Source organism: Mixophyes fleayi, chromosome 4, assembly GCF_038048845.1.
Source record: "Mixophyes fleayi isolate aMixFle1 chromosome 4, aMixFle1.hap1, whole genome shotgun sequence".
Taxonomy (NCBI): Eukaryota; Metazoa; Chordata; class Amphibia; order Anura; family Limnodynastidae; genus Mixophyes; species Mixophyes fleayi.
The window spans coordinates 158,705,653-158,733,176 of record NC_134405.1 but is presented as its reverse complement, the minus strand read 5'-3'; the positions used below and the strand labels follow the sequence as shown (position 1 = coordinate 158,733,176).

Sequence of the window (27,524 nt, the reverse complement as noted above, 5' to 3'; positions counted from 1 at the left end):
GTAGATTATCCTTTCCCCCCCCAACAAACACGCATTTCATTTTTGACCTTGGGCCATGTTTCCACTTCTAAATATTCTTCTGGAGATTAGAAGGAAATTTTGAGAAAAAGGCTAACAAAACAATATGTAGCTGCATATATTCTGCTAGAAAACACTTCTCTGAAATCAATCATTTGTCTACAGTGATTTCACTGATCATGTCTAAAAGTATTTGCATAGCATATTTTCCTGCCCAACTGATTTAATACATTTCAATATCTATCATAACATGAAAAAGCTGTAAGTTCCACTAAATGGAATTCCCTAATAACAAGTCACCTCTAGACAATTTAAAGAAAAAGCTGTACTAATAAAAAATTGATTCAGTTATTATATTAATATTGATTACTGAAAAACAGACTACCAGTCCCATAAGAAAGTGCTGGAGCTTTGACCAGGGGCTGGCTGGCAAGTTTTAGTTTGGGGGGGAGTGGGGGTGTGGTTGTGAAACTTGGCTCTGCAGCCTAGTAGGAACATTTTAAAGGAAAAAAAATACAGTTAGCCTAGTGACCCAGCCCAAGGTAGCCCACTATAGGACCGTCCCGGAGCTGCAGATGCCCCCTTGTTCCCCAGCCCGGCCAGACACTGACTTTGAATAACCTACCTGGGCTTGGAGTAATTGTTTCCCAATGCCATGTCTGCTCCAGTTTGTATGTATGTACAATACCAGGTGGTCATGCGTGGCTGACAACGGAGTACTTTCACAGGGAAATGTGTATTATTAACATACATTATTTGGTACAGGAGATTTGCCAAATGACTTTGATACTTTTCCATATGAAAATCATTAATTGACTATGATGGGGAAGTTGGATAATGCACCATAACTATGTGGGTAGCATAATAACTAAGATTAGAAGGAGTAATTTTTCATCTCCCTGCTTTCACTGCTATTTAGTCTTACTGGGTTTAAGAAATATAGGTGGAGATTAGTTGAAATGTCTTTATTTCCCCCATGAGGAAACAAATTTTAATGATCTATAATGTGACATCTTTTGAATTCCTGACCTCACCAATCCATAGTGTGTATTAAATAAAACAAATAAATGTGTAAACTTACCTTAGCTAGGTCGATAATAAACACAATTTCTGAATTCTAACACAAAATAAAGTACTTTGTACCTTTTACACTTCATTTGTAAAAATACATCTGTTTAGAGTATTCCAATATAATCATTTGAAGACTTAATACATTTAAGATGTTTTTTGATTATTTCTTTTGCATAATAAGTTTTATATGATGACCAACATGAGCATACACAGAACAAAGCCCTTTCCCTGATACTTATAAATGAAACCAGATTTAGACAAATAAAAAATACCTCTTTTAAAGGTCTCTATGACAAATTCAGATCAGGTGTTCCATTAGTAAAATATCCTGGCATCATATGGCAAAATAATAAAGTAATAGGAAGCTGTTCTTATTGGGAATATCTACATAATTAAGTGACTTATAAAATGAATGTTTATTACACTGTTGTTCAAACTTTCATATACCTGCACATTGTCCATTATATTTATGAGTAGTCTTCATCTTAAAGTGTACTGACCTCCATCAGTGAGTGTTATATTACCGTTAAATGATGGTTTCAACATGCGGCATATGGAACATATTCATAAGGTACCCCATACTGATTATCAAATCATTCAGCGACTCTAATATCCTCCAGTCCAACATTTCTTGCCAGAATTGATTCTTTTTAGGGAAGTCAAATCACCTTTTAAAAATTGTTGCATTTTGGTTGCCCACAGGTAAAATATGCTTTCAATACATGTAGGCAGCCAAGCTTTCAAAAGATAATTCCTCCTCATTATTTTACAATAAATAAGGCATTTTACTTTTATTAGATCTAGAGTTAAAGCACGTTTCAACATAATGCGTTTTCAGGTGTCAGAAAATATAAAAGTGAAATAAAGAGCATTTTAACCCATCCCTTTTCTGGTTAAAACTTGGACATTTACAAGCTGTTGAAAAATGCTGAAACTGTAGAGCATAGCTGATAATATGAACAAAATATATGACTGCCACATGAAAAAACTCACCTTTTGAATTATATAAGTCACTTGGAAAATATATATTCCAATATGTTACAGTTTCTTCACACTTAACTAACGGCAAAAGGTGTCTGGTACAGAAAAAAAAGCACTTGTGAAACTTGAAAGCAACCTGGCCAAAGATATCAATATGACTTAAGACATATGTAACATTCATGTATGTTGGCCAATGGTGAAGTCACTAACAAGCCTGTTTATTTACAACAAGTGATAAGACTGGTTTCCCATCTCCATTTATCGCAGCAATGGAAACCCTCCTATCACTCTAATTTATCAAATCTCACCAGTACAGCTGAGTGATACCTTGATTGATACCTTAAGACGTCACCCAGCCAGCCACAGGAACTGTGCGCGTATGTGACGAGTGAGATACGTCACAACGATGCTGAAATCACTGACAAGTGTCGGTGACAAAATAATTCTGATGGCTCTAATGCAGACAGTTTGTAAATAACGACTTACACAGAAAGTAACACACCAATTCCGGCAACCGCGCTGTGAAGGCCCACTGTAGAAGTTGGCAGTCAGAGTGACATCACTTTACAAGGCGATCATTACATTCGTAGTATTAAGGAGGCAATGTGTGTCACACTTGTGTCGGTCATTTCAGCATTGCAGAATTGACTACACCGTATGTGATCCAGCTAGCCGGTTCACAGATGTGTAGTACAACTGAAAGCACAGGCTTTAATGTATATTTTTATATTTAATTTTTAATCAATAGAAGTACTAGAGGCAGAACTAGCAAGCTGTGGGCCCCGGGTGCAGGGAAGCAGGTCCCACAGCCCGCTAGTTCCCCATGCAGTGGGCCCCATTACCTCCACTGCACTGCATCTGCTGCACTAAATGATAGTTCTGCCATCTGAGCAGTATGTTGTCATACATCATGGATTGCTCACTGTTAACTACTTTATATAAAGTGGATGCACCATATTAATGGTGTGCTGTCTGCACTGGTTTCTTAATAAATCATATAATCAATTGAAACCCATTTTTCGATGAACTTTCCAAATGCACTTTTTCTGGTCCTGAATACAGGTTATACCTTGGTTTTTTCTTTTCATTTACAGAAAATTTGTTATGAAATAATAATAAAAAACAATGTTCATGATTTGACTAAAAATGTGTACACCTCAGAAATATGGATTAAAATGATAATAAAAGCCAAGACCAAATGGCAGAACACACTGTAACATAATAAAAATAGAATAGGTACTTTTAAAAATGTAGGACACAAGCTGACACTCCTGGATTGTATAAATACATATCTATATAAGAGACATAAAAGAGGGGAATAGACAATGGAAAGAGACCATACTTGCCAACTGTCCCAGAATGTCCGGGAAACTCCCGCATTTAGCGTGAGTCTCACGGACTCCCGGGAGAGTGTGGCAATCTCCCGGACGGATCTGCCCACTTCCTAGTGAAGTGGTCAGATTTAGGTCCAAAACGACACAAATCACCGGGAATCGCAGCGTTTGGCCACGGGGCGGGGCCAAAATGACGCAGTTTTTCGCAGCCCCGCCCCCTGCATGCCCACCTTCCCCGGCAGGCTCCCGGACCATACTTGCCATAAGTTGGCAAGTATGAAAGAGACTAAATATTTAGATGCAAACAATGAATGTCCCTCAAATCTCAATCTTCTCTCGGTCGCCCATTTTACTGGCTCACAATTCTGAATTCAGTACAACCCATTAGTTTTAGTGCAGTGCTATACCATACTTGCCCACACTCCCAGAATCCAGGTAGGACTCCTGGGTGAGTAGGGCATTCTCTCACATATGCCCACTTCCTAGTGAAGTAGGCAGGATCTGGAGACTTCATGACGCGTTTCTAGGGGAAGTGAATCATTTTGGCCTGCACCCTGCAGAGAAATGAGATGTTTACATCATTGCATTGCGGAGGCAGGTCCAAAATGATGCAATTCACCTACCCCCCCCCCCCCCCTCCCACACACAAACACCCACACCAACCAATACAAAAATGAAAAGTTGGCAAGTATGTGTTATACATGTGCACAATCAGCAAACTATTAAGTTTTGGCTGATAATTTATACAGTGCTCTATGTATAGAGCTAGAACACAAGGATTTCCTTAGGTTGAGAGGAGGATGTCCACTACATAGTAACGTTTCTGCGTATAGTCTAACATAGCTTATTTCTATAGGTTCTATAAATTATATAGCTTATTTCTATAGCAAGACTGCAGAGGTGAAAAAGCACCTATCTGCATCTGTAGGCATGGCTGTGAATTACAATGGTGACTATATAGAGAGAGAACAGAAATTAGGTTAGACAAGGACAGATGATGTACATGACTTTTTGTTTATGATATTAGGGTAACTTTTTCTCAAATAAAAAAAATACAGAATACATACAAATATACCAAATCCCTTTGTATGGTTTTCAAACTGTTCCCCATTTGGGTTTGCATATAAAAAAAAAAGTGTTTATGTGGCCTTAGAATGTAGAATAGTAATAAACATTGCACATTTTGTAAATGTGTGCGTGATGGGTGGAGATTGAGGAAGCATTACATTAATAATAGAGTAAAAATGTGGCCATCAGGTCCAGTGATGTCTAGTTACAGCCCTCAGAAGAGGATTTTCTTTTCATCTGTGTTATTGATGTGGATTCTTCAAACGGTGGAATGAAAGTCTTCCTTTTCACTAATACAGGACTGATTTAAGAAAACTTTTCATGGTCAAGTATTATATAAGAAGGATTTACAGAGAGGAATGATTACTGTGAGATGTTGACAATGTCCAAATGAATTTTTCTTAAGTAAGTTTTTTATATATTGTGTTTCAACCAAAGTTACATTTTAATGTTGAACTTTTCAGTTTATTTACACCACTTTGAACTTTACAGCACACTTGTCAGAACTGGTATCCAGAGCACACATCTGATAATTAGACATGCATTCCCTATCTTCCTGCATTCCAGTCATAGGTGGTTAGTTATGATCCTCTACAGTTAGACTCACTTGTAGGGGTCTCCCATAGTCATTCCCACTTGAGCAATTGTAAGAGACACATGCTGGTCTCTAATCTATATTATTTTTCTCTGTACCCTTTTTCCATGCAATGATTTATAGACATAACTTCTGGGAAGGCTCAAGAATTCCTCAATATGTTTTAAACAGACATTTAATTGAAAACATGGGAAGAGGCAACACATGCTATCTTTCATAAATTAATTACACATTTAAAGATATAGAGGACCTTATTAAAACATTAGTGAAAACCAATAAAATACATAAAAAAGATGCATGACAATTTTACACATTATGATTCAGTGCAATAGTTTAAGTTGTTTTGGCAAGCAACCAGTGACAATAAATGGCAATAAACTACTCTGTAATAGTAAGGTACCTTACTGTGTGGGGATGCAATATTAAAAAGGTGTAAAATGATGACAAAAGTATGATGGGAGTTTACTAGTTTGCATGGTGTATCTTGCATAAAAGCACTCTGTGCATTCCCGGTAAGTAGACACGCGCATATGCGCCTATGCAGACTTGCGTGATTTTCTAACTTATATCTGCCTGCGTCTGGAGAGGGGAGGGAAGTTCTAATGTAAATGGAGGACAGCAAGGCCATATTTATGCAAATATGGCGTGTGCAGACCTGCAGAAACACGCATATATGCCCATTAGGAGTAGAGATGCTTGGGCTCGGTTCTCCAGGAACAGAGTCCACCCAAACTTTGCAGATCTGAGTACCGAGCCGAGCTGGCTCGATACTTTCGCTCGCCCTCAGAAGTGAAAACGAGGCATTGGTGCGTCGTCAGATCTTACAAGTTTTGGATTCTATAAGTACAGTCCTGCACGGAGATACGGCGCCATTTCACAGAGAAACACAGAAGGGATAGCGCGGTTCTTGGCAGTCTCTAGTGCAGTTGGGCAGCCTCATATCTAAAACAGAAAGAGGAGGGCTGGTAGTGTTGTTAAAAGTCTCCAGTCACATTCTACTCAGACAGAAACAGGAGGGGTGGCAGTGTCCTTGTCACTCTCCAGTCTCCGTACCATTGGTCACACAAACAGGGGTAGCAGTGTTCTCGTCACTCTACATTCTCAGTCATGATGATACTTATCCCTCTACGTCACGTGCTAAAGCCGATGTTCAAGTGCATAGTGGTTTTAAGTCAGGGAAACAAAAATGTAAAAAAAAGTTTGTTCCTTTTTAAAGGAATAAAATAAAACCTCTCTAATAAAAGGTGAAAGTTTACTGTCGAAAAACATAAAATTACCAACATGCCATTCCGGTGGAAGTCACTAACATGACTACCACTATACCGATAAGGACTTACCCGACTTCAGAAGGCAGACGCCGGGAATCACGAAAACATGTTAACAGCGAAGTTTTGAAATCACTACTTCCCAGATTTGCAATCAATGCACAAGCCAGCACACAGATCATGTGACTTTCTGGGACTGTGCTATTATTAGGGCTGTTAAATGAGTAATGCAGGGAGGCGCCGAATGTACAAAGTACAAGGGTTGCTGGAAAATATTTTACATTTCGTGGCTCCCTACATTACTCATTTACACCCCTAATACTACTACTCAAAAAGTCACATGACTTCCGTGTCTGGCTTGTGCATTCATCGAGATTCTGGGAAGTAGTGATTTCAATGCTACGCTGTTAGCATGTTTTCATCATTGCCAGCTTCTGATTTCACGTACCCAACCCTGCCATTCTACTCAAAACATTAACAAGCATACTAGCTCCCTTTTCTCAGCTAGATCTCAGCACCTGCCATATACAATGTCGTCATCCTCATCCTCGTCATTGTGTACATCATTTTCACACAATACTAATTCATCCCTGCTGGAATCCACCATTACAGAAGTCTCTGTACTTTGATGTAATTGTCGGTAATGGCCTTCCCCGTGGAATTTGTAGTTCTTTTTAGAACAGAGCGGACACGATTTTTGGGCAATTCGTTTACACCAGACCAAATGTCAAAATGTTATGCTGACTGGTCTGCATCATTACTGGGTGTTTCGGGAAAAAAAAAAGTTTTTTCCTACCAGCAGTTGCCAAAGTGAGGGAGGACGAGTTGTTGATGAGTTGTTGTGTCAAGTACCACTTCAGCTGTCAGCTTGCTGACCAGGAGCTCATTGCATCTCTTGAGATCTGGGTCAGCCGGAAAGAAAGAGAAGACACAGCTTTTAAACCTAGGATCAAGCATAGTTCCCAAAATGTAGCGATATGATTTCAAGAGGTTGATAACACTCAGATCCTAGCAAAGCGAATAAAGTACTTGATCTACAAGTCCTACATAGTTAGCAGAATTGATTAGTTTCATCTCCTCCTTCAATTTCTCTAGCTGCTTTTCCAAGTCTAATTAGGGGAATCACTTGACTCAAGCTAACAGTGTCTGTACTCCCTTCACAAGTGCCATCTCCTACATGCTGTTGCAGAATGACGAAAATGAATCAAATTATTTCTGGACACAGACAGCATCTCCCTGTCATCTTTTAAAAAGCTCGGTACCACCAAGTTGATTGTGTGAGCAAAACAGGGGAATGTGATGGAATTCTCCCCGCTGTAATGCTCTCACAATATTGGTGGCGTTATCATAAATGACACATTCTCAGGAGAGTCCAAGTGGGATAAGCCAAGTTGGAATGACATCCCTTAGTTTTTCAAACCGGCTGTCAGCTGTATGCCTCCTAGTGTAGCCGGTGATACAGAGCAGCCTGCCTCTGATTAATCTCGCGTTGTTTGGCTGTCTGTGGCTTGAAAATATTTGGGACATTCTCAGCATTCTGCAACAGCATGTAGGAAATTGCAGCAGCTGCAAGAACAATTTATTTTGCCATGCCACCAACTGAAGCAAGAGGTGGTAACAAGGTGGAATTCCACACTTTATATGCCTGTGAGGAAGGAGGAACAGCGAAAAGCCATCCACGCTTTCTCCACAAGTCATGACATTGGCAAAGAAGTAGGAATGTATTTTAGTCCAGCGCAGTGGAAAATACTTTCCGTATTGTACAAGGTGCTGAAACGATTCAAAGTAGTCACCTGTCAGACACTGATAGCTTGAGAAAAGTGATTCCCTTAATTAGATTTTTGGGAAAGCACCTTGAAATATTGGAGGAGATGAAACAAATAAATTACGCCAAGTATGTCGGATTTGTAGAGGAAGTTCTTTAATCGCTTCATCAGGATCAAAGAGTTATCAACTTCTGGAAATCATATCACTACATTTTTGCGACTATGCTTGATCCTAGGTTTAAGAACTATCTCTTCTCTTTATTTTCCACTGTCCAAGATCACAAGAGATGCAATGAGCTCCTAGTGAGCAAGTTGACCGCTGAAGTGGTACCTGACACAATGGCGTCCCCTCCTTCAGTTTCTCAGACTACTTTTGCTAGGAAAACTAAGCTTTTCTAAGAGACCCAAGTATTATGCAGATGATTCAGCACAACATTTTGACATTTGGTCTGGTCTAAAAGAATTGCCCAAAAATTGTGACAACTCTGTTGTAAAATGAACTACAAATTCCATGAGAAAGGCCTTTACTGGGATGTAGATCAAAATACAGAGACTTCTGTAATGGTGGATTCCAGCGGGGATTATTTAGTATTGTGTGATGATGTACACACTGATGAGGGTGAGGATGATGACAATATAGATTGCAGGTGCTGGAATCTAGCTGAGAGAAGGAAGCTAGCTGATGCTGGAATTCTTATTAATATTTGGGTAAAATGACATGTTGGCAATTTTATGTTTTTCCACAGTAAAGTTTCACCTTTTTAAAAAGGTGTTATTTTTTTTTTTTTTTTACATATTTGTTTTTTGACATTTATGTTAGAGACTTCTGTAATGGTGGTTTCCTGAGGGACTGAATTAATATTGTGTTAGGATGATGTACACACTGATGAGGCTGAAGATGATGACAACAAAATCTTGCCAATATAGGAGTACACCACTTTTCCTTTCAGCTAGCTTTGTATGTTAATATTACCTACATGTGCTATAAGTGCTGAAGTTTGTTTTCAATGATCCTTTCAATTGGTTCTCCCTCGTATGTATGACCATATACTTTGTTTTTCTCCAGCTGTTTTATAGGAGTGCTCTGGGTGACAGCGATCTCCTCGCTTCATCTTCCAAATCTCCGTCTGCAGGGGCCGGTGACACACCCATTTGTTTTCTCAGGTCTCTTAGCTGTTCTTTAAAGTGGACATATTTATCATCCTGCCTAAGGGCCTCCTCTGTACTATTCTTCTGAAGCAAAGTGTATCTCTTCTGTACAAGCTCTATTAAATCTTGGATCTCATCCGGTGGGTCACATTTTAATTTAAGTATGGTCTCCTCAACTGCATCTATATAATGGTTTAAATATCTGTTCAATGTAAGTGTATTCCAAAATGACAGATTCCATGCTACCCACATGTTCTGTGTCACAGTCTGTCTGATGCAGATCTAATGCCACTTCAGTTATAATATACATTCCTGTGTCTATATAAGTTTAGCAGTTCTTCAGGGATAAGAGCAAGGTATCCAGAGAGGAGGAGATTAAAAATGCAGTACGAGCAGACATGGTTTAATAATGTAGAGTTCATTGACAGCACTCTTGGACTTAAAGCAGCTAAGCTATTGGAAGCTTATTTTGTGGGGGCCCAAAGAAGCCAAGCACTCCAGCCACAAATGTGGCACTCTATGTCACTGGAGTGCTTGGTTTGTTAAATCGTACATGTCCTTTTCAATATCTTACATAAATGGTGGGTGGGAGGGCCCAAGGACAATTCCATCTTGCACCACTTTTCTTTTCTGCAACTGCAGTGTGGCAATGTTTCCTAGATGTGCTATTAACTGTCGTGTGTTTGTGTCGTTGGTCTGTCGCTTAACATCCAGCCAGGTCGCTGCAGCTTTTGTCCGAAAGTGGAGGAAAATAATATTGTGACCTGTGAGGTGGTCAAAATTTACTGGAAATTAGTGTTATTGAGGTTTATAATAATGTAAGAACAAAAAAAAAAAAAAAAAAAAAGGCATAATTATACGATTGTAGCATATTTTAGCTATTTTTCTAAAAAATACAGATCCAAAACCAAAACACGCGAGGGCGGTTTTGCCAAAACCAAAACACGGGGAGTCAGAGAACATCTTTAGTTAGGAGGCATAATTTTTGCACCTGTAATAGGGTAGGGGCAAATACAAATACATGCTGCTGCTGATGACTTGTGCATATGCTGCCAATACAAAGGCTCATTCATCTCTAGATATGTACAACAATTACAAAATACACATATATAACTCTGCGTCAACCTCATATAGTGTCCAAAATTAATTCTATGTCATGAGTACATGAGAACCAGATCCAGCTCTGGAAATGAAGGCTATTACCAACAGCCTGGTTCCACAGATTGGGCTAAAATCGGAAATTCCAATGTGCCTCCATCTGTAGGTTGTTGCTTTTTTTTTTTCATGGCCATTTAATTCAGATACACACACAGCTCCATCCCTAGCAAAGCAAAAATGCGTGGATTTCACTTAGATTTTTTGTGGCTTCAACAAATGGAGAACCAGATTGTTCAGAAAAGCCCTGCATACATCTCAAATGTCATAAAAATACTCTCCCTCCCGCTCTCTTAGATCTACCTCTGACCTGTGCCTTGTCTCTAAAAACCACCTCTCACTCCCGCCTACAAGACTTCTCCTGTGATGCTCCCCACTTATGGAATTCCCTACCACGCTCAATCAGACTTTCCCACAGCCTTCAAATCTTTAGATGCTCTTTGAAATCCCATTTCTTTTTTAGAAGTGACCTTATCCTCAATAACACTATTCACACTAATGCACCCTCACAACTATCCCAATCTCCACCCTGAGACACACTTGCTCCTCTTGTTTCAGCTGTGCCCGCTTCACCTTAGAATGTAAGCTCTCTAATGAGCAGGGTCCTCTATACCTTTTATTTTCATTCATTCTCAATTCATTTTGTCTGCTTTTTCTGTTCTTGTTTTACGTATATCCTGTCTGATGTATGTCCTTGTTTTCTCTACCGTACAGCGCTACGGAATATTATTATTATTATTATTATTATTATTATTAATATCCCTAGGTCTTTTTGGAAAGTAAAACTGCCTCTACCAGTTCCTTTGGTGCACTGGATGACATAAATATTGATATATTAAGGCCACGTTCCACTTCCAGGGCCCACTGGGAATGTACGGGGGTGGGACCATTCAGAGAGCAACATGTAATTTATACCTGATCTGGCGAAACAAATTCCTAACACCACCTCAAAACAAGCGACTTGTATTTATATTTGCAATAAAGCAAAAGTGAAAAATACTTACACGTAATTTAAAACAAGGTTCTGAAAAAATTATGTAAAAAAGAAACTAATTAGACAAGTCTAGTTGCAATATTGGCATTTGGGGAGGAGAGGTAAGGACATATTATACCCGGAAAAGTAAGTTACAATGTTACATATATAAGTGGGAAGACACACTTGGGATTAGAATAGTCTTAATAAAGGTAATTATATCTAACTTGCTTAGTGTACTAATTTGTTTCCCTGTAAATCTAGGCACTATATTAGTTTCAGGAATACAAACAGCTACTATAGGATGTCAAAACTACAGCTTAATTTAGCAAAGTCCTTTCATTTGCAGTAGACGTTGAAAAACTATTTCAAGCTTAAAAGGGAAAATTCTAAATATATCAATTGCCCTTTTTATAAATTATGAAAATTATAATGTGCATAGTACACACATTTCCATATTGTCACCTTTCTATACCTCAGACATTTATGACAAATATAGCCTGATCACTTCCACATGTTTGGCTTCTGGCTGAATAGTTTGTGTGAGCAGTAATGCTGGAAACACACATTAAAACAAGATTTAAGTTTTGTCATCATGGCCTAAAATTATTATTCAGGCTGTTAGGAAAATATTTCAAAGCCGTTTCCTACTCTTGAAATTCCCACTTAACATTTGTTGTGGTTAGTTTCACCTCCATGCTTTTATTTGAAAGAACCTGCCTCTGTCAGTCTAGCTTTCACCTCTTTACAAATGATCCATGTTAGCCTTATGTCAATGTCATTTATGCTTTCAGTCCATTTACAATTGGGGTAAGTTTACAGAGTTGTTTAAGTTTAGGGTGACTAATAAGTAGTATGCGAGCGTCTGTTCACTGATGCATATTTTAAAGGAATTTCTGGATGTTCAGGTGGGAGAGCAAAATGAACTGTAAAAAATGTGGACAATAACAGCATTATCCACTGTAGTTCGCAAATGCTGGTGTATTGGCATTATATCTGTACTAGTCAGAAATATTAGCCTTGAATTATTCTTTTATATTTTTTAGATAAACAGTTTTCAAAACTGGAGGCGTGTATGTTCTCTAACTCTTTGCACCCTGTCTTCGGATGAGAGGCAACACTACTTACCCAGCATTAATAGCAAGTGTGAATAGGGTAACCATTCAGGAAAGGGTACAAGCGCGATACACCACAGAAGCCTGTTCAGCAACCCTGCGTACAAAGCTGAACGAATCCTTAAACCTGATTTGCTACATTTATTTACCTCTGAAGCAAACTCACAAATCTGACTAGTTCAGTAGCCAGATTAGCGACAGAAAGCCAATTTATGCAGCTTGATGTCCGATTTCAGAAGTTTTAGTCGTTTTTTTTTTTGTTTTTTTTAATATACTGGGCTAAGGCCAGTTGTATGAGCAATCCAGGTTAAAAGGTGCCAAATTTACTTGTGCATGCTTTTGGAATGTTATTCATATTTATTTCACTTTTAAAATATGCAAACACATAATACACACAGAGTTACTGTATTTCATGAGCTACACTATAGCCCACGAAAGAAAAAAAAAAAACAAAACTACAAAATCAGCATTACAGGTATGACACATCTGATCTACTCAAAAGAGGCTCATTGTGTTCTTGTTGTAATGGCCGACAGCACTTATCTAGGGCAGAACAGAACACAAACAACCATAGAGGCATCTAGTGGTTACAACATTTATTACATAATATAATTCATTTTGTTTATTAGTGTTGTTATTGCATCTGCTGGTGTCATTCAAAGTAAAACACACTTAGCTCCCTCCAAGTGCTCTGGAGAGGCACATATAAAGTCAGGTCTGCATCTTGGCAGCATATATATATATATATTAAAAGCCTTTCAACTATGACATATTGTCTTTTTATCATTCCAGAGCTGAGAGGTTTCACATTTTCCTGTCACCACTCATAATGTGCCATAATGGAATGATGCAGAACAAAAACAGAACACCAATGGAATGGGGTTAAAGACTAGATGAAAATCATTCAAGAGATTTTTTTTTTTTGGGAGACAAACATACATACGTTTACAATACTTAGAAATCCTATTGTATTCTGTAACATTAAACCATCACTTCCCTCCAGCAGGTACTTTATATAATATTATATTAAAGGCACTATGTGGAAGGAAATAAAGCAAGCGAAAGATAAATCAGATGTTTTTCTTGGCTGCTAATCCCTTCCATAAAGCTACATATACTAAAATAATGGAAGCACATCACTCCAACTCCCTTTCCATTTGTGACAGGCATCATGAGATCTGGTTTGCAGAAAATCCTGTAGGAAACAAACTGCTCCTTCCTTGACTGCCTGAGGTGAATCTAAGGGTTAGAAAAACAAATGCTACTGAAAAATTAGATGATTTCTTTAACAGATACAGTATGGAGGTAAATGTCAATCTGAAACACATCTGGTTGGGTCAAGATTTTTTCCCCTCAAAGTATAGGAAGCTTTAAGGCTCAGACATCTAGAAAGTCTGAATGAAAATGAGCAATGCTAAAACCATTTCTTATTTGCTTGTTGGTTATTTATATAGCACCACCAATTGCACAATGCTGAACAGAGAATATTTGTCATTCACATCAGTACCTGCCCCATGGGAGCTTAGAGTCTAAATTCTCTACCATACACTCGGGTTAATTTTGTGAGCAGCCAATTAACATACCAATATGTTTCTGGAGGGACAAATTATGACAAAGCCAGCAAAAACATATGATAAAGTGAAATCATAATGGAGCAAAATAAACCAAAATCAGTAAGGTGAGCAACTAGGGTAGCTACACAAGAAAGAAAGAAAACATACATACGATCATGGGCAAAAGTTTTCAGAACGACACAAATAATGGTTTTCCGAAAGTTTGCTACTTCAGTATGTAGACCTTTTTGTCAGATGTTGCTATGGTATACCGAATTCAAATTACAAGCATTTCATAATTGTCAAAGGCTTTTATTGACAAATACATTATGTTTATGCAAAAAGTCAATATTTGCAGTGTTGACCCTTCATTTTGAAGACCTCTGCAATTCGCCCTTGCATGTTGTCAATCAAATTCTAGGCCACATACTGACTGATGGCCGCACATTCTTGCCTAATCAATGCTTGGAGTTTGGCAGAATTTGTGCGTTGTTTGTCCACCTGTCTCTTGAGGAGTGACCACAAGTTCTCAATGGGATTATGGTCTGGGAAGTTTCCTGGTCATGGACCCAAAATTTCAAATGTTTTGATCCCTGAGCCAGTTGGTTATCATTTTTGACTTATGGCAAGGTGCTCCATCATGCTGGAAAAGGCATTGTTCATCACCAAACTGTTCTTGGATGGTTGGGAGAAGTTGCTCTTTGAGGATGTTTTGGTAATATTCTTCATTCCTGACTGTGTTCTTAGGCAAATTGTGAGTGAACCCACTCAATTGGCTGAGGAGCAACCCCACACATGAATGATCTCAGGATGCTTTACTGTTGGCATGACACAGGACTGATGGTAGCGCTCACCTTTCCTTCTCAGGACAAGCGTTTTTCCAGATGCCCCAAACTATCTGAAAGGGGATTCTACGGAGAAAATGACTTTACCCCAGTCCTCAGCAGTCCAAACCCTGTACCTTTTGCAGAATATCAGTCTGTCCCTTATGTTTTTCCTGGAACGAAGTGGCTTTTTTGCTGGCCTTTTTGACCCCAGGCTATCCTCCAAAAGTCTTTGACTCACTGTGCGTGCAGATGCACTCACACCTGCCCGCTTCCATTCCTGAGCAAGATCTGTACTGGTGTTGCTTCGGTTCTGCAGCCAAATAGACTTTAGGAGACGTCCTGGTGCTTGATGGATGTTCTTGGGTGCCCTGAAGTCTTCTTCACAACTATTGAACCTCCCTCCTTGAAATTCTTGATGATCCAATAAATGACTGATTTAGGTGCAATCTTACTAGCAGCAATATCCTTGCACGTGAAGCCCTTTTTGTGCAAAGCAATGATGACTGCATGCATTTCCTTGCAGTTAACCATGGTTTACTGAGGATGAACAATTATTTCAAGCACCACCCTCCTTTTAAAGCTTCCAAAACAAAATACCCTCTGGTGCTCAATAGGCTAGTACAGTAAACACACTAGTATTCAAGGGGTCTGCTAGCCCCAAAAATGATAAATCTACTCAAGAAAAAAATTGCAACAGTGTGCAACGTACCAATCAATCTATATTGAATCTATATTGAAATTACCGCAGTCCATTTACCTTGTTATTGATTGGTACATTACACACTGTTGCAATTCTTTTCTTGTTTTAAAGCTTCCAGTCTGTTATTCTAACTCAATCAGCATGACAGAGTGATCTCCAGCTTTGTCCTCGTCAACACTCTCACCTGTGTTAACGAGAGAATCACTGACCTGATGTCAGCGGGTCCTTTTGTGGCAGGGCTGAAATGCAGTGGAAATGTTGTTTTTTGGGATAAAGTTTATTGTCATGGCAAAAAAGGACTTTGAAATTAATTGCAATTGATCTGATCACTCTTCATGACATTCTGGAGTATATGAAAATTACCATCATAAAAACTGAGGCAGCAGACTTTGTGAAAAATAATATTCGTGTAATTCTCAAAACTTTTGGCCATGACTGTACATAAACAATATATGGGGTAGTGAGGCATTGTAGCACAATTTGAAGCTCTACATCTTTGCATTGTGGTCTTACGTGTCAACAAAGTGGTTACCTACAAAGTCAAGAGTGATGTCCAGCAGCTGTATTTGTCGACCAGAGTGATAAAAAAAAAAATAGATAACTAAACACTGGTTTAAGTTTTCTATAGTCTTTGGCAGCAAATACTTCATGTGTTGTTTAATAAAATGTTAAAACAGCATTAAATGTAGATATATAGTAAAAATAAATATCACAGCACATCATAAGGCAACTTCAGGATATGTAACTGGCATAAGTAGATGAAAATAAAATTGGCAGCATACCCATCCCCAAATCCTCCCCCAGCCTGGTGGAAGACAGCCTGTATTGGCTTCTACTGTAACAGGGAGTCATGGGCTGTGCACGCAGAAATATCTAACAAGAGTGGACATCTAAAATGGCAACTTTGCCACCCCTTTGATCCCAATTTAAATCGTAGTCCAAACAAAGAAAGAAAACAAGAAACAATCCCCCCCTTCCAAAAAACAAAACAAAACCAAACTCATCCATACAATAGCGATGACCGCAGCTAAATCATCAAATCCAGGAGTCACCGGGACTCCCCTTCATTGGCAGTCAATCACATGCATTTTCCCATTCTTTCTGCTTGTGCTTTACTGCAAGTCAACAGGAGTCCCAGGGATCATTTAGCACCAGTCAGAGCTCCCAATCTTGGTAGTACCCAACCTTAAATAGTCTGGCCCGTACAACCATTGGACAAAGAATACAGTCCCCCGTCACCTGAGAGGCACCAGCTCTACTCTGACCAACCTAATGCCAATTTCACTAGAAGAGGTGGAGTCTCCCTGTTATAGCCAAAATTAGAGTGACTGAATCTATCATGGAAATCACTGTTAAGTGGTAATGGCCTTTTTATGATTATTATTTTTTGTTCCATTAAACAATGCCATCTCTACGAAATGTGGATAAGCGATGAGGTCAGGAGGATTGTGTTTTGTCCCCCTCCACCACCCCACCCCCACCACCATTTCTGAATCTGTGTCTTTTAACAAGGAAATTAGACTTATTTTTCAGGGCAGGATGCTTATATAATATTTGAGACTAAATTTAAATGCTCTGTCCGTTTTATTCAGAAAATAAGTTATTAAAAACAAGCAATGCTATTTACATAATGTATGAATATGGTTTCCATTTAAGGTTCATGTGAGACCATACTGTATACAGTAAACGATCACTTGTTTTTTCTAGTAAACTCTATACAATACAAATTCTATATATTCAAGAAATAGGTTTAATAACAGTATATTTTCCCAGGGTGTAGTGCTGTACATGTTGCTGTTAAATGATGTTTCCAATGCACTGAAGTGAAAATTGTTTCTTGCGTGTTTTAGTTAGATGCAGAGACAAGTTACATGTATTTATTTAACTACTCAGTTCTTCCCAATTAATCTCCATGGTAACATAGTCACAGTGCTCTAGCAGTGGAATCTTTCAGAGACGTTTATTCTTTGAGAAGTTATTAATTCCAGTGGCTTTACTTCAGCTTCGGTCTAATCCACCCCCTTAACACGTTCTTTATTTATAAATAAATTTCAAAGCTTATATAAAGTTTTTTTTTAACGCTATAAAAAATGCATAATAATAATAACAATAAATAAATAAAATAAATAATAAAAGCTATACCCTCTAAAAACAGTTTTAAAAAAAAAAATATATACCCTAACATATAAAGTGCAACTGCCCTATTAGCTTCCATTAATTCTTGTACAATTGTTGTGTTTAAATGTGAAGTTGATTTTTTGCATAAACAAATGGCATACACTGCGGTGTACCATAGTACATGACAATTTGTGGCCATTACGCCCTGGTGAACCAAGCGAGCTAAGTGAAGCAATAATACCTGATCCATCTCCAACTCAAATTAGAGAAGGTTCTTTATAACAAAGAAAGAAACTAGTTTCACATGTGCATTTTTGGCATAGTTGAGGAAATAAATAGATAAACTTTCTAGAGCCAACGATAAAGTAAAATAACGTAATTTTGGTACTTGAAATAGAGGAATGGTACTAGTAATAGAGGAATAGTGTGGCAATGGAGGAGTGACCAGTTTGTAAATCAGAAGACTATTCTTACATTCTGGCTATTCCTTATGCTGGCTCCCACAGCTGGTACTCTACACCATTAGTCACATGTCATCCCACAGCTGGTACTCTACACCATGACTTATAATGTCATCTCCTGGTATATTTTTATGTACTATGTAATTATTCTCGGAGGAAAGAAATTAAATAAACAAATCTTATGTTAAGGGCAATCCCAATACAATTTATTTTTCTATGAATATTGCATTTGTGGAAAATCTTGCTGGAAAATGGACTTTCCTAGTATTTCTTCCATTAAATATTACCCTGAAAGTTAAGTAATGTATTATAATGTATATAGCACTATTAGTAAGAATTAATGAATTTTACAAAGAATTGCTGCAAATCATGTACCAAAAGTTTGTTTTTGCGATTTTTTAAATTAGTGTAATTTCAATTATGTCAAGAAATAATGTAATAAACTTAACATAATAATAATAATAATAATAATAATAATAATAATATTATGACTTGTATACACCAGCACATTTTATGCACCTGTTGTGTAATGCATTGAAATGAATTAAAGTGCAATCTCCATTTTGAATGGAGTTCCATAAGTTAGACATCATCATCAGGGCCGGATTAACCCGAGGTCTAACTGGGCTATAGCCCAGGGGCCTCGGGCATCCAGGTGGCCCTTCAAAGTCCTCAGCAGCATTATTGATCGGTCCGGGGGCACCCATCAATGCTGCTGAGCACTTTCACTGCAGTCATCCGTCCCCGGCGCTCAGTAATCTGCTTACCGAGGAGATCTCACGAGAGTGAGACTCATAATCTTACTCTCGCGAGATCTCCTCAGTGAGGAGCTTACAGCACACTGCGGAAGGAGGACTGCAGTGACAGGTAAGCGCTTGGGGGAGGGGGGGGGGGCTCACATTGGGGGCCTCACGGGGGAATGGAGGCTTCCTTAGCCAGGGGGCCTCCATTTTCTTAATCCGGCCCTGATTATCATAGAGCAGTGTTTCTCAAACCCAGCCCTCGGGTACCCCTAACAGTGCATGTTTTCTATATCTCTTTGCTGGGGCACCGGTGTATTTATTGCTAACTGATACAATTTGAAAGATCCACAGGTGACAATTATTTCACTTGTGACCTGGTAAACCTGCACTGTTTGGGGTACCTGAGGACTGGGTTTGGGAAACACTGTATAAAGTATTGTTTAACTAGAATCTGACATTCCACTAGACCAGACAAAATCTCCAATGTCTGCCATGGTCCAGTAATGCTCTTCTTGCTCCTGCTCGCAGTGTCAATTAATAGCATGCTACATACATGAAAAAAAGACTGCCTCCACAGAACCAAAGAAAGCATTACTAGAGTGGGTGAAATTAACCTTTTAAGACCAAGTAAACTCACTATTAATATATGTCAAAGATTGTGTACTACTGAGCTGATTAATACACATAATATAACTGAAGTGTTTATACTTGGCTAAGTTAATCATACTCTCTTTTATTCCTTTGCAGCAGGTTTCCTCCAAACATTGTTAGGTGGAAAGTGCTTCGTTAACACAGCCAACACAGTGACTGACAGCTTGGTAGCTTTGCAAGAAAGCCCTGGGTGGATGAGGTACAGCCAGTGATGTCACAGCAACTCAAATGACAGCATTCTCAGCTTCTTTGACTTACATCAGACCCCCAATAGGACATTTCCTAAAATGTGGGAGATTAAAACTTTACTTTTGAACAGAGCCTTAGACATTTTAACATTTAGCAATGTGTTTTACCTTTTTTTGACCATAAATGGAGATTTTTGAGGGGGTTGTTTAGGCTTTTCTTGTATTCATAGTTTGTTCAAAGCTTACCATAAATAATAATGTGTACGAAGCGCAATCTATGCAAGATTCAATGATACCTACTATCTGATACATTCAAGCTGCACTTAGCATAGGTTTAAGCCAATTCACCAATTCATAACAGCATATAAATTATTTCTGTGTGTACAAGCCCTTATTGTGTTAACTAGCAATCATAATATATTGGTAGCAAAGCAAATGATGGACATTTGATGGTGAATTTTTGGAAACAGAAAAAAACAAGGTGACTTAATTTTTTTTAAATATTTTTCTTTACTTATATAAAACAAGTTATCACTAAAAACATAAGCATGTGATATGGTACCTAGCATGCCCTAGCCCCTCACAACCAACCCTGAGACTTAAATAAATATCTGGATTTAGGAGTTAGTCACAAAATTTACTTTGAACATGTATAGTGGGAGGAAAATGTTCAGAATGAATTTGAACACTGGGCCAGCAGAGGGCATTAGGATTAACGATGGCCAGCCACCCACAGTGCAATTCTGTTGCCTAGTTTTGTCATTCGACAACCAAACAATTGGATATGACAGAAAAACAAGTCGATTGACAACCCTCATCAAAGCCTGCGCTGGGTCATCTATTACCCTTGGACAGCCTGTGTCATCATTGTGATCTGATTGTTGGGGTGGTGTTTATACAACTGCATGAGTGACCACATGGGTGGCTAAACTGCTCACTCATCCAGTTGTTCAGTGGTCATGCTGAAAAACCACATCACAGCCTTCGTGGGCTTCTTTATGCTGTTATATATGGAAAGTTTACAGATACAAAGTTATTTTTGTTGTTTTTCTTACATCAGAATGGAGAAAGAATTTCCTTTATAGCATACAAATGATTTACACACAGAGACAAAATAAATAATGTACATATATAATTATAAAACAAACACACTATTATATATTTACTCAATAACTTTTAGCTAATCATTCCAGCAGAAAGCATGATACATCTAATGAACGTCTCTAGGTTACTTTTCAAATATTTTGCTGCTATTTCAAATAGATTATGGATACTTTTTTAGCAGTGACTAATGGGTAAGTAAAGCTTGGATATTGTTCTGAGAAAGCATACAGTTCCGTATTATTAATGTCACTTCTTTAAAAGTACATACCATTCTCAGGTGTCAAACTGGTAACGGGATATTGTGAAATGAAAATTTTCATGACCTTACATAGACTTTTCAAGGATCTAAGCTTAAAATAAAATCAGATGGTGAACAAAGATGAACAAGTCCAGGGGCAATGTGAAGAAACAGTACCTACAATTTACCTTATGTATGTCAAATGGCAAGAACACTCACAGCCGAACAAGGAATCTCACGTTAAGACACCAGAAAATGCAGGCATAATAAATGTAGTTTCAAGTTACTCCATTTTGGTTTCATATTATTTAATTTAATCTCCGGGCAGGAGATTTAGTAGAGTAGAGAGAAATACTGTACTGATATCACAACATTGCATATACTGGAAGTTACGTGCAACACGAACAAAGAAAACCCCTCACTTTGAAATCATACAGCTTGATTTGCTCAAGTGCGCCTAGATTTTCCATGAGGCACATGGACTAGGGAACAAAATGACAGCATTTGGGGAGAAGCAGTCATTTACAGAGGGGAGGAGCTGGGTTCAGTGAAGGCGTTCCTATGAAATACACAGTAAGTGCTCCGGTGAGCCTAGTTGTATGTAGCAGTGCAGAACAACTTCCTTTGTGGAGCAATATGATTGAAATTAGATAATGGGGTAGAGAGGGTGCAGTTTTAGCAGAATTCCTTGCCGTGGGGGGGGGGGGGGGGGGGAAAGGGGTGATCACAACGGCAATTTCCATTCTGCAAAAGGGATTGAACTTTGCACTAACTAAGAGGTCTTGGTTGTTTTTCTCCACCTTAGTACAGACAGGGCACTTTAATTCGCAGTGGCATTTCCCCAAAGCTTTGAGTAGAAGTGCATCTTGACGTGTGCAAGAAGGAGTGTGCTCCTGCAAAAACAAAGGCATGTTGTGGCGCACACTTGACTCTTCATAAAAGACCTCCAGTGACATGAGTAAAACAGTGACAGAAATGGTAATACTAAAATTATAGGGTATTAGAATCAAGGGGGCAAAGGTATCAAGCTGCGTGTTTTCAGCGGGTTTGAACAGTGGAGATGTTACCTATAGCAACCAGATTCTAGCTATCATTTTGTAGAATGCACTAAATAAATAACTAGAATCTGATTGGTTGCTATACATCTCCACTCTTCAAACCAACTGGAAAATCACAGCTTGTTACAGTTACCCCAAGGACTCAGCTAAATGGATGTATTTGTGACAAAGCTGGAAATATGGCGATGAGCATTTATTTTTCCAATGCACACCAAACATCCTGTAGAGAAGGCTTTTAAATGACACCACAGAGATTGACTTTGGGTCTATAATGGCTGATAAAAGGGATGTGAATGAGTTCTCTGTACAGCGCTGCGGAATTAGTGGCGCTATATAAATAATACCATTTCTTATATTGGAACAAATTGCATTTTAGGATAAATAGCCTGTTAATAAATGTTGGCAAGAAAACCTAACAACTGCACTATTTTGTGAAGCAAACCAGTTTTACAAGAGTGCAAATACCTAGTTTTTGGAGCTGGATAACTTGGTCATCCATATTGGTGGCAGTGGCGTTATAGTAAAGCATCAAATTAATGCAGATGTCATCAACTATCCTTCCTCTGTGATATGATTTACATGAAAGTTCTCTATTATAAAATTTCTATCACAATGTAGCCTCTCCATAAGCAGAGTGCTAAACATGTGAATTAAGCAACTTTCAACTACGTGATTGGCGCAGTAGTATGAGTACCAGCTACTAAGGAGTTGGGACAGGCATGTCACTAAGCACCCATTGCCAGCTGGCCCCTTCTTTGTCACAGCTTTGTCTCTATACCATTGGGTACATTGACTCGATGCAAATGACAAGAGCTTTCAAGCGGGAGTTCATGGATGCAGAAGTATAGCTTGGACAAGTACAGGGGAAACAAGATGAGGCTCTCTTGGTAAATGCATACACAGGTACTAGGCAAAAATAAAAGGATCATGAATGGAGAATCAGTATTTTAGTTACTAGGAGGAACAAGGACTGCTTAGGGGGAAAGATCACATAGTGTGGTATTCACCTTTGAGAGAAAATCACCATAGAAGAGTATAGCATAGAATTTCAATAGGTTGGTAAAACTATTTAAGGTGACATTTTAGAGAAAGGTAAATCACAGCACAAATTTAGTTAGGGATAAATAATACCTGGTACACTAAGTCCATGTGGCCCAAATCAAAATTCATAAACATAACAAATACGTTGACCCCAATTGTTATATTCCTGGGAATAACCCCCTTTCACAAGGCAGTTGAGAAAAGGATTCATGCAGTCCTTCTGCACATATAATGTATATTTAATAAATGTCAATTTGTTAGCTATATGCTCTACCATTATAAAACCAAACTGTACAGCACACACATTGAGAAGATAGACTGTCGAGAAGAATTCATTTATACTCTTGTTGATTTGGTTATTTAAAAGGTACTATTACATGCATACCAATGACCGGGAACCTTAACTTTTTAACTTCCTATTTGAAAGTTTCCTATAATGACATCACTTTGATGAGATAAAAGTTGGTATAAATGATAAAATGCTTAATAATATATTATGCTTAAGAACCTGTATTGCATGTTATAAACACTAATTTATATATACTAAAACCATTAACTATACAGTGTTATCAGCAGCGATTATATTTGAAGCAACCTACGTAGAATATTTGGCCTGTTGCCTATATCATATGTTTAATACAATGTTTAAAATGGCACCTACTGGATTCCAAACAATACCGATCATTATTTAAGTTTAGAGTTTTGAACATAATATGGATATAAAACTACATACAGCTCAGTACATCAAAACTATAAATGGTTAAATAGATAAAACTAACTAAACCATGGGAACATATTTGGAACCACTGTGATTCTTTAAAAAAAAAAAAGAAAATTCTGCTCTAACAGGATGCCAGTCATGTTGTCTGCAAATAAATCAAAGTTTGTCGAGTTAACAGTTTAAAAAAAAAATCAAAAACGTTCCTCATAAATTTGAAACTGTCTAGTTATATTCTCTTTATATGGTGAAAGGACAGCTCTTCTATAGTCAAAGGGTCCTTTACAAATTCAAATACTGAACTAAAAATGTCCTTGGAAGTGGAGATTTACTGTCTCTTCACATTTGCATGTCCTAGTGGCAAGACCAACTTCTTGAAAATAAGCCAATGTTACATTTTGCTCACGTGCTAACCAAAGTTGTGTGTGTTATGTCTCCAGCTTAGTAGTGCATCTTGCTGTAAGGGGGCATTAGAAAGTAAACATGTGGTTAATGTCTAACCCTCTACGTTTTTTGCTCATAGTCCTCTTTCATTCCAGTTTCAGGCACCTAAGTAAAATGAAGTGTGCATGTTAACTTTTACCACTTAGACATATATTTGGCAGCCTGAGAAATGACAGAGCTTGGAATGTACCTTTGAAAACTAGTGACCATAGGAAATTAGGTCTGGCAGGGATTTAACCCTTCATGAACCATGGTGGAAATGTTTTTAGAACAAGTGTTCTGCACATTTCAAATGTGTCTGACATCTAATTAGTTTGAAAAAACAAAAAGCCAAGAAGTACTATTATTTCTCAAAACAAAATACTTACAACTGGCAACAAAGCTTTCACTTCGACCAAACAATTATACGTGTGGATAGAAAGGCGTATTGACAGTGCAATAAAGTAACAAAAGAAAAACAAGTACAAAGTGTATTCTTGTACTCCGCATGTGTCTTCTCCATTTGCAGTATTAAAAAGAAAAAAAAAATCTTAAGTGCTCAGTCTGAAGGATCCTAAACTAATTGTAGGAGGTGTATAATAGAATTTGCCTTCAGTCTGTGCTGTAATAAGTTACAGGAATCCTCAGTTCACATAAGATAGTTCAGCCTACTAATTTACTGTCTATTATGTCAAGCTCATCCTCAAGAGGAATTTTATTGCCTACAATTTTACTGCATTCATACCTGCTTTCACTAGGAACTGTTTTATTGAGAGGGGAGTGACAGTCTGTAAAGGAATACATTCCAAATCAGCATAAAATTACACTTCAAGGAGTTGATTCAATTAAGGCTCATTGCATTATATGTGACAGTTTTATTACTAGCACTTGTTAACACATATAAAATGTGCAGCAAGACAAATGCATATAATTCGCTTTACAGCTTGTTTATAATGGCAAATATGTACAATTAAAAAAAAATGCAAACAAATCAATCCCCCCCCCCCCCCCACACACACATTATATAGACATAAAGCATAAATGCTAAAAGGAAACACCAATCAGGACAACTTTTTTTTTTTTTTTTTTTTTTTTTAATTATTATTTCCAAACAGGAGAAATGTGCTGTGAATATAAAATATTGCAGTTACTTCTCTGAAATGAAGTGTGAAAACAGAATTCTGGTATCACAGATGTGTTTTTCACACTTGTGTCATTTCTTCCTATCATGCTACTACCATACAAAATAGCAGAACTTAATTCCACTAGCACAAGATTTTATATTATGTTATGCTAAAGACACACTCCAGCTATATAAACAGCTCTACCTTGTTATAGTATTCCTCTAATAACCACAAACACAACATTCTACATGCCATGATGTGCCTCTCTTTCCTTGTCCTCTTTAGCTCTCTCTTTCTCCATATTTTCATTTAATGACCCTTATATGTTCATTTCTATTGTGTGTAAAACGCAAAGAACCAGGACAGTATTTTTTTTTCTCTTTCAAGGCTGCAATATCACTCCAATTACAGTTATGACATGTTCACCTTTATAACACAGCTATATATTACAAGCCTTCCAGAGCTACTTTTATTCTTTCCAGATTTAAGATTGTTTTAGCCTTTTGTGTGATGAATCTCAAGCGAGTATATGCAAAATAAGATGCTTTCCCTTCAGACCTGTTTACAATAGAAATTAAGTAAACCATAGCATATTCTGGCATCAGCCCAAACTATCATTAACTACATTATATTAGTTTAACGTTCCTACTTTACCATATTGCAAAATCCTACAATGTAACAATAGTGCAATGTAAACGACAATGTGTAATAAAATGACAAAGAAAATCCAATTAGATTATACCCAGATAGGCAAACGGCATGCATTTATTATATAAATATTCTCAGATCATTCCATTTAAACTCTCAGAATTAACACACTATTTGAATGATTTAACTTGATCCGGGACTGTATTACAGCCACGTGTGAACAAAATAAACTTATGCAGTAGTTTAGAAGTATAATAATAAAAAAAGAAGGAAAAAAAAGACTTACCTTTGTAGGATAATTTGACCCTTGGCACGTTATTTTTGACATTCTGACAGTTCACCCTTGTTGTTATTGATACTCCCAAGAAAAGAAATGCAATCCCAGTAAAAGAGCCCATGCTGAGGAGCAAACAGATCCTGGAGGTCCCTCCGCAGCCTGGTGCTCCCTGCTGCAGTCCAAGTCCGAGGGGTCTAACAACTCGGGAGAACAGGTGACTTAGGTCAGTTTCATTTCAGCAATACAGGCAAAACAGAGCTCCTCATCTCTCCTCCGGGAACAGGCATAGGGGCAAGATCGGAAACTTCAGGCGTTCTGCAGAAATAATGAAGCAGGCACTAGATAATGAGGCACAACTGTTGTGGGGAGAGGAAAAAATGAACGAGTGCTGCAGTGTGCTGGAGCTTAAAGATACACTCGTTTCATCCAAGATCTGCTGCTCTGACCGGTGGAGGAAACTAATCCTGATTGCTGTGCTTCAGTCACTGCCAGGGAGCTGCATAAAAGGAAAATACAAGGAAAGGAAGAGAGGAGCCCAGAGAGCACTACTGACTTTTCCTGTCCACATGCGGAGAGATGACACAGGATCTCCCAGACAGGTTTTCCCTACTACAGCAAAGGCAAACTGACAATGGGAGAACAGGCAAGCTCAACCCACTCCCTTTCCCTGCTGTCACACAACACATGCAAAAAACATCTAGGAGAGATTAGAGGAGGGAGCAGAGACCTGCACCGAGCATGTGGAAGGCAACCAGTCATAAATTTAACGTTAAAGGCATATGCTAGGTTACGCATAGTTTTAACTTTTGGTGTAACGGGTCAGTGGCAGCACTAAGCACTGCCCATCATGTAAATTAAGCCTCACTGCAAATTTGATGGACGTGTCAGTAGTTAAACGGTATCTCAATAAACTTGGTGATTTTTAACAACCTCCTTAGAAACCCTTTCCTGTCAATCCTGGTGGGAATTCCCTAGTTAGAGCTCTCACAACAATCTGTTCCAAGACAAGAGTGGCTCTGCTGGGGATTAGAAATCATATTTGCTGATTCTCCACAGGATTCTTACAATTCAAACATATCTACACACTTCCAGCCTCTTTTAAATCCCCTGATTATTTCATTAGTCAAATTACACCGGTTTCAGTTCCCTGTGCTAACCAGGA

General features: G+C 38.2%; 1 protein-coding gene across 2 annotated transcripts in view; it reads right to left on the bottom strand.

Moving 5' to 3' along the window:
* The window catches only part of SEMA3A (semaphorin 3A), a 173,121-nt gene extending 145,949 nt beyond the window's left edge, over positions 1–27,172 (bottom strand). Inside the window, exon 1 of one of the 2 annotated variants that reach the window (XM_075208693.1) lies at positions 26,372–27,172. In XM_075208693.1, coding sequence (XP_075064794.1) covers positions 26,372–26,483 — 112 coding nt within the window. In that variant the 5' untranslated portion in view covers positions 26,484–27,172. The remainder of the gene's footprint in view (positions 1–26,371) is intronic. The other variant, XM_075208694.1, reaches the window with a different exon arrangement.
* Between the last annotated feature and the right edge of the window lie 352 nt (positions 27,173–27,524).